Source organism: Leishmania donovani, chromosome 21 (genome assembly GCF_000227135.1).
Source record: "Leishmania donovani BPK282A1 complete genome, chromosome 21".
In the NCBI taxonomy this organism is placed as follows: Eukaryota; Euglenozoa; class Kinetoplastea; order Trypanosomatida; family Trypanosomatidae; genus Leishmania; species Leishmania donovani.
The window spans coordinates 692,094-700,217 of NC_018248.1; the positions used below are offsets into that span (position 1 = coordinate 692,094).

General features: G+C 58.4%; 2 protein-coding genes across 2 annotated transcripts; both read right to left on the bottom strand.

Annotated features, from left to right (window-relative positions):
* Window positions 1-1,287: 1,287 nt before the first annotated feature.
* LDBPK_211930 (hypothetical protein, unknown function) lies at window positions 1,288-3,282 on the bottom strand (the record flags this gene model as incomplete). Its single annotated transcript, XM_003860662.1, has 1 exon — window positions 1,288-3,282. The coding sequence occupies one exon, from the start codon at window positions 3,280-3,282 to the stop codon at window positions 1,288-1,290; it is 1,995 nt and encodes a 664-aa protein (XP_003860710.1).
* A 1,410-nt stretch (window positions 3,283-4,692) lies between these two features.
* Window positions 4,693-6,105, bottom strand: LDBPK_211940 (hypothetical protein, conserved; the record flags this gene model as incomplete). Its single annotated transcript, XM_003860663.1, has 1 exon — window positions 4,693-6,105. The coding sequence occupies one exon, from the start codon at window positions 6,103-6,105 to the stop codon at window positions 4,693-4,695; it is 1,413 nt and encodes a 470-aa protein (XP_003860711.1).
* Window positions 6,106-8,124: the final 2,019 nt, after the last annotated feature.

The following is an 8,124-nucleotide window of genomic DNA, read 5'->3' on the forward strand; positions in this document are numbered from 1 at the left end:
TGAGCTCGGCACCCTTGCTCCCCTGGCGTGGGACGGCTGCAGCCAAGTCGCGTTTGTCGTCGCGTGCCGCATCGCGCACCGCGGTGTTTGGGGGGGGGGTATATCGGCCTCTGGCGTCTGAGGCCGGTGATCGAGTCTGTCATCCGTGCAGCTGGCATCGGCTTCCCTGAAACTACCGACACTGCCACCTCCCCGGCGTCGTTGATGTGTTCCACTCTCCCCAAAGCGACCACAGACAGACGGACACGAGACGTGCACGCGACGGGCCCGCAGCGCGCGTGCACGTGTTGAATCACAGGCCCAAGCAAACCCCTGACCAACACCAAAAAAAAGAAGAGACCCGCTGAGATGGAGGGAGGAGGGAGGGCAGAGGGGAGAGGAGGGGAACAAGAGCAAAGCAAACGCACGGGAGACGACACAAAAAACACCCGACCGCCGACACCAGAAGCCATGAGGGAGAAGAGTGCGTGCTTGCCTGCGAGGCCGTCGACTGTGCTAGAGAGATGTGCGGTGTCTGGATCTCGCTGTCTGTAACGCTACCTCAAACCGTCATTTTCGTCTCTGTGTGTGTGTGTGTGCATACGCGCTTCACTGAGTGCGTGTAGGCATCCTCCACACCGTCTCCCCGTGTGGGTGCGATCCGTAGGTAGAAGAGATCAAGGAAGAGGACGAGCAGAGAACAAGCGCCAGTGTCAGAGGGAGAGGGGCAAAGAGGGAGAGCGAGACGCGAGTCGAGTGGCGTTGAAGATGAATGAGCCCCAGGACAGAAAACAGGGGCAAGCAACTCGCACCTCGTCACGCGCTCACTCACGCACACACACACATGCAAACACACAAAATAGAAGCAGGCAACAAAAAAAAAGCCGGGTTGCAACGCGGAAGTGGGGGTTGGGGGAGTTGCGAGCGAAGGGGGCGCGTGCGCGAGAAAGAGAGAGGGCCTGCGCAGAAAAACAGCGCGCTTCGCGCGCGGATGAGGCAGCACAAGCAGTGACGAGGGATGCAACACACAGCACATACATGATGAGTGGCAGTCAGCGCTGACAAGGAAAGAGAAAGGTGTAATGGAAGGGAGAACAGGGCAACACGGAACAAGTCACAATACCCGGCAAGCATCTCCGTCAGCCTCTCGCCCCGCCATACCACTCGCGCTTCCTCTCCCCTCACGCCCCTTGCCCTTCCCTCACCGCTTCCACTGCCTCAAACTGCACCCAGATCGGCACACTAGCTGTGCAGAGCGAAAAGCAAGATTCCTTTGAGTACCCCGCCGACGCTTCCACGCTTCCTTCGCTATTCTTCAAGGACGAGACCCTTCGCATTCGCGTCCTCTGTCGCACATGGTTTCGCTTCCTCTATGGGAGCAGTTCCTGCCGTCGGCTCTGATCCTTCGGCGCCTGGAGGTCGCATGCGCTCTCGCGTGCCCCTCACAAAGGCGGCGTAGCGGAAGTGGATCGCCAGGGCGACAAGGACGCCGAAGAACGCGAGCACCGTGGATACGATAATCGGCGTCCTCACACAAGACTTGACGTTGCACTCGCGGTCCATCGGGATGTGGAGCCTCCTCTGCTCCCTGTCGATGGTCCGGCCGAACATGCCAAGGTTGAAGGAGATGATGGAGCACATCTGCACGAAGAAGCTGAGATTGTACAAGAAGTTGTGGTTGCTCTCGAACATGCAGGGGAAGATGAGGGCGTTGATGCCGGCAAATATGCCCTCCTCCATGTAGACGAGGATAAAGGGCAGCAGCACGGCTTTGCCCGGCAGGAAGAGCAGGAAGATGCCAGCGAGGAAGGCCATCGCCGGGGATACGGGCAGCGCCATCGACACAAGCACTTTGCGGTTCTCGGGGTCCTGGTGCTGCACGTACGCCTCGAAAAGACCAAAGGCGATACGGCCAACGCTGCTACCCACACCGAGGAAGGCTGTGTACAGTGCGGACAACTGTGTGCTGCGCTTGTGGCCAGTCAGGGCGATGGAAATGGTGGACGAGTTGTACAAGACGATGACGCCCATGCAACCGTAGCAAATGAAGAGCAGCATGATGAGCCACACGTCGATGTTGAGGAGGTAGTCTTTGACTGTACCCTCGTAACGGGGGTCCTGGTGCGCGTACTTGTTAATGACATCCTCGCTCTGGCTGCTTGTGGCCGTGCCGACCGTGGCGTTGCGGAAGGGCTCCAGGACTTCACCGCTGCCCTCATTGCTCGTTCGCACCTCCTGGCCAAGGTCGTCAAGCTGCACCAGGCGACCATCTTCATCGACATCCTTGGTGCGCGCGGCTTCCTCAGAGTCCTCCAGCCGTCCCAGTCCTGGATCCAGTTCGTTCATGCCGCCGAGGATGCGGAGAGGCAGCAGCATCACAACAATGGAGCACGTCAACGCCACCGTCATGATGCCAACCACAATCCTGCCGCTTCTGCTGACGTTCGGCACGTATGCAAGGACCGGCGCCTCAGTCGTGAAAAAAACGAGCAGCAACAGCACCACAGCGTAGCCGACGATCAGGCGCGGCATCGGAACGAACTTGCGCTCGTAGTAGGTGACCGTGGCCTTCAGAACGGCGATCTGCTCCGGCGTCTTGCCCTGACGGCGCCACCAGTTCACGATGTACGGTGGCAATACAATGACAAAGCTGGACCAGATGCACACGACGATGACAAACGCCGTAATAAAGTAGATGAAGCCGTCGATGTTGTCCTCGAAGAAGGTGCTGCTCATTGCGGCGAACACAGAGCTGCCCAGTCCGGTCATCACCTTCGCGAGGCACACGATTGGGCCGCGGTTGCGCGGAAAAACCTCAACGAGTGTCGACACATAGCACATATCGATCAGCCCGCTCGCTGTATTGAGGAAGGCGTAGAAAACCGTGATGGTGGCGGTGTTGCCAGTAATCTGGCCGCGGAAGACGCCAGCAAGGCCGATGCCGCCGATAGCGGTGGCAGTGGCGCATATCCAGAAGATGGAAAAGGGGCCGAACGGCTGGAAGATAAAGGTGTAGGGGATCGTAAAGTAGCAGAAAACGAGGCCCACGGTGCTGATGATGGTCAGGTCGCTCAAGGTCAGCTTGAACTGGCTGCGAAACTGGGTGGTAAAGAGGTCGAAAGCGTACGTCAGCGAGGCGCACACGCTGCAGAAGAAGCAGCAGACAAAGAGGTGGAAGCGGCGGAGCTCAGAGACTGGGTGAAGTCCTTTCTCCTTGCGCTGCTGCAACTCACGCGTCTGCGAGAAGATGGGCTTTCCCAACTTCTTCAGCCCGCTCACCAGTGATGCGCCACACGAAGGCATCTCTGGAGGAAGAGGCACAAGTCAGCGGTCGGGCGAAGGTCAAAAAGCAAACTGCAGAGATGGGTGAGGAGGCGGTGGCGGTCTTTCGCTCTTTACAAGTTTCCTGTTTTGCGTATGCGCGAGCGTACGGCGTCTGCCTGTCTGTCTTTGTGTGTGGGAGGGGTGAGGGAAGGGGCAGGTGTGTGTGCCGTCCTGGGAAAAGAGTGTGCGTGAAGCGTAGAGCACGCGTTCAGTTGTTGAGGTTGGGGTGGTTTGCTTGTTGCGTATCGCGACTTCTTGAACTGTGCAACAGAAGCATGCAGGGGAGAGAGTGGGGCATATCAACAGAGAAGCATGAAGGAAGGAAAAAGAAAGATGGTGCAACAGGGAAAGCTGTGCGTACGCGTGGCTGAAGAAGAGGGAAGAGGCGGGGGAGGGGGGCTCCCCTCGACAGCTGGTTCAGGCGCCCGTAAGAGCAGAGGCTGGAAGGCGCCGTGCGCGCCGTTCTCCAAGGAGAAGGCGGAGAGAAGAAAGGAGGCACCAAAAACAGCGAAAGGAAAGCTTAATCGCCGTGCTCTCCCCCCCCCCTTCCATGTGCGTGGGTGTGGGGATGTGGCAGGTGGGGGTGGCTCCGTGACGACTGGTGGCTCTCTCACGGTGTGCGGGCGTTTCACGGAGTCTTCTTGAAGCTGGATTTGCCCCACCTCAGACCCGCCGCGTTGGCCCGCTCCCACCACCTTCCGATACGTGTCGATACGCGATCGAGCAATGGCCATTCAGAGACAACTCAAAACTCTTTTTTTTCGCTTTCTCGTTTTGTCCTGCCTGCGTGTGTGTGTGTGTGTGCGCGCGCGCACGGACGAGAGTGTGGTGCCGCCTGTCCCTCCCGCCTCCTGTCTCACCGGGTGGGGGGCACGAAGGAGGTTGGGTGGGCGGGGCGTACTATGAAGATGCAGACAGTGGAAAGAACGAGAGAATGAGGAGCCCATATGGTCACTGCGGCCCGTTCTCAAGAAAATGAACACGAAAAGCAGCACTGACCAGGTAGAATAAAGATAGCACTTGCAGCAGAGACAGAGAGAAAAAAGAAGCTCAGTCGCCCACCCTTGGCCTCATCGCGCCGTTCTGTTCCGAGTAACACACACAGAAGGCGAAGAGGATGAGCAGGCAAAGGACAGGTAGAAAGAGGATTTTGCAGGGACTGGCGTCCTCACTTTCTGGGCAAGAATAGAGAATGCAAGAATTCGCCTTCACTCAATCACCACGGAACACCTTCACCGTAATACATGCACACGCAGGACACGACGACAAAATGGAGAGCAGGGCACAGCAGGAAGACGCAGCGCCGACGTCAACACCGCCAAGTGCTGACAGCACTGCCGCGAGCAACCACTGCTGCACACACACACACACGCACACGCCCCTTGCCCCCTAGTTCTTCTTGTTTGCATCAGGGGTGCGGAGAATGCAGCCGTTGCGTTCGGCGCGGATGGTGCGCATCAGCTCGTGAATGGCGGAGCTGACAACGTAGCGGGCGTGGGCGAAAAAGATGCCAAAGGCCGCCGCGGCGAGAGGCAGCAAGCACAGCCCGCGGAACTCCCACACGAGCAGCGAAATGGGGAAGAGCATCGCGAGGAAGAAACAGATGCCCATCGCCAAGTCCTTGAAGCGGTGCAGGGAGTAGAAGTCGAGCAGAAAGACCAGCGCAAGGACGCCGAGGCTGACAATCACCGGGACCCCTCCGAGCAGAATGTAGATGCGGTAGCCGTACTGGACGTACTGCAGGGCGCAGAAGGAGGCTGCCGCGAACAGGAATGGGAAGCCGTTCGGGATGTTCAGCACCACAAACTGAAAGCCCTCTCGCACATTAACGTGCGTCATTTGATACCGCAGCTGCTGCCTCGCCGCGGGCATGATGTACATCAGCGTGTACAGCTGCCAGAGACAGAAGGAAAGGATGACGGTGATGCCGCACCAGAGCCACGAGAAGCGCTCCTTGCGTCCCAGGTTGATCTGAATCAGCAGCGTCGGGATGATGACGTCGCAGATGCCCAGCAGGATCGTCACGGCAGAAGCAAAGATCAGCAGTTTGTTGCGCCGCAGTCGCAGCAACAGCGGCAGAGGCTCGAAGTGGGCCTGCATCACGACATTTGAGACGATGATGGCGACGATACAGAGGTACGCCATCCAGAGCAGCCCAAAGACGATGGTGGTGTTGCAGAGACCCCCCATGTCAAACCCCTCTGACACGCACATCGCCGTGGTGATGGCAAGCGCTACCGAAAACAAGGTAACGGACAAGAAAAAATGCAGCACCACACGGCGCCGCCGCTGCACGTACTTGTAGTACTGCTGGCTCTCACGGTAGCGCCGCACCTTCTCCATCGTCTTACGCAGTGCCGCCCGCGACGGGGCGGGGAGGGGCTCGAGTGGGTCGTACTGCAGGATGCACTGCTCCTCCGACTCTAGAAGGCGCATCCGATTCACGATTTCCTGACTCACCGCGTCGTACGGTGCCGCGCCGTGCAGCCGGACCACCAGCGGGTAGACAACACAGATACGCTTCGCCACGTACTCCCACAGCACTGGGTGCTGGCAGAGCTGATACCAACTGCGGCACACACACGATAGGACGCCGATCCAGCCGAAGTTATCGCCGTCGTTGCGGATCACATCAATGAAAACATTGAGCAGCAGCTCACGCGGGAGTCTCTCTACGTGCGACACCCCTCGCTTCATCACGCACGCGCCGGAGTGGTCGTCTTTCGCCACCGCCTCTCCGTCAGACACGAGAGAGGAGGGGAAGGACGAGCTGAGCACCGCATGTGTGTGAAGGGCAAACATCCCGCGCGCGCACAGGAGAGAGAAAGAGAGAGACACGCAAGCGAAACGCGAGCAAAGAAAGGGTAAGAGCAACCGCACGAAGAGGCAGAGCGAGAGAGAGACAGGGGGGAATGAGGGCAGTGCTTTTTGTTGGGCTGCTGCGTAGCGTTATTGGCGTGAGCCTGTACGCCTACTTCGGCTCTCCTTTCCACTGCCCTCCTCCTCCCTCGCTATATATCTCAATCACCAACGTGTATATATCTGTACGCGCGCACGTGTGTGCGTGTGCGTATATGCTTGTTTTCTTCTCTGCGCTTCTTCGGCGAATATAAGAGAGGGAACGGGGCGGCTGTGAAGCGCACCGCCACACCTCCCCTTTAAACCGTGGATGCTTCTTCCTCTGTAGTCACACCTACAAGAGTGAGTGTGTCCTGGTGTAGTGGGCGAGTGGCAGTAGCGGTAAAAGGCCGCCACTGGAGCAGCTTCTAGGCCGCACCCGCGCGCGCGACAGCACAAACACGAAATGCGGGAAGAAAAAATAGGGGGAAGCGTCGTTTCTGCACCGACTTCCGAGGCATCCGGGTTTCTCGCTGTCGGTGTTTCGAGCAATGAAATCACGGAGACTGCCCAGCACACGTGCGCCACACGACAAGAGTACACACGTGCGTGTGTGTGTGTGTGGGGGGGGGGTGCGCAGTCCGCCCTCTCGGTGTGAGCTGCTTGCGTTCCCCACCCCGTCAGCAAGGCAGTAGCAGGCGCAGGCTTCCCTCGTTTTGTGCCGTCTATTTCGCCGCGCAGCTGCTTTGAGAGAAAGAGCGAAGACGAGAGAACAGCAGAACGATGTCAAGCAGAAGCCCTCCCTTTAAGTGGGCGGATCTCTCCGTTTCCGCCTAAAAATGAGTTCGAACGCGCTCTTCACCAATCTGGGAAAGATCCACCCAAGAACGGAATCGCGCGTGTGTGCGTGACCGCTGGAGAGGAAGTCAGCACGCAAGAGCAAGCTCTACCCCCAAGACAACGCGAGCGGCACGGAAATGAGATCGAAGGATAGTACACGAAACGAGAGAAGACCCACGCGCGCGAACACATAAGGCCACGCGCTGCGAAAAGCGCTCTCCGATGAACGTCCGAAGTGCCGCGATGGAGTGAGAGCGGGAGAGGTGGGAGGAAGAAGGAAGATGGTGCAGCAAAAAAAAAAGAAAGGGAGATGCACACTCAGGGGAAGGGAGTGGGAGGGGAGTAGAGAGACAGAGTTGAGGTGAAAAGGCAAGGCCACACGACAGCGAGAAGATACACGAAATCAACAACACAGTGAAGATAAACGAGGAGCACAAGGAACGTTGTGAAGGGCAAAACAAAAAGTCCAAGACAAAGAGAGCGACCCAAGCAGGTGGAGCAGGAAGGCGTGAAAGCGACCTGGTGGCGGTAAGAGGGGGGAGAAAGGCGGAGAGGAGAGTATGTCAAAAACAGCCGGCGGTGCTCTTGGTGGTATGAGGCACGCGGCCGTGATGATGATGAGCCAAGAAGCACAAGGGAAGGGGGTCGATCAGGAGTTGTGAGCACTAGGCGCTTCGACAGTCGGGAAACGCAGCGGGGGTGATGCATTGATGATGCGTGCGTGCTGAGAGCGTGGTCGCAGCCAACAACGATTTTTTCCTTTGTTTCGACGTGTCTATTCTGCTGTACGGCATCAGTTAAACGACACTCTATCCGGGCCTGTCACCGGCCCCATCGCGTAGTGCGCAGCAGCCGTAGACACGCCGCTACAGCAATGCGCCGACTCAATCATTCCAGAACGGCAGCTGCCTCAAACTCTAGTCACCCGCATCGCAAGTTGCCTGGCAGCCGCTCCCATTGGGCAGGTCCCCATCCGGTACATAACCTTCGGAGTGGGACTCAGGCGCCCCACCAGTAGACAGCCAGAGGGCCGGGTGAGACGCGTCCGAGTCACGCTGGCACGCTGCCTATCATATGCATGGTGCACACGTGTTCGCTGCCGCAGGTGGCTCCGACGCCACGCCGTCCAGGACTTGACCGCCG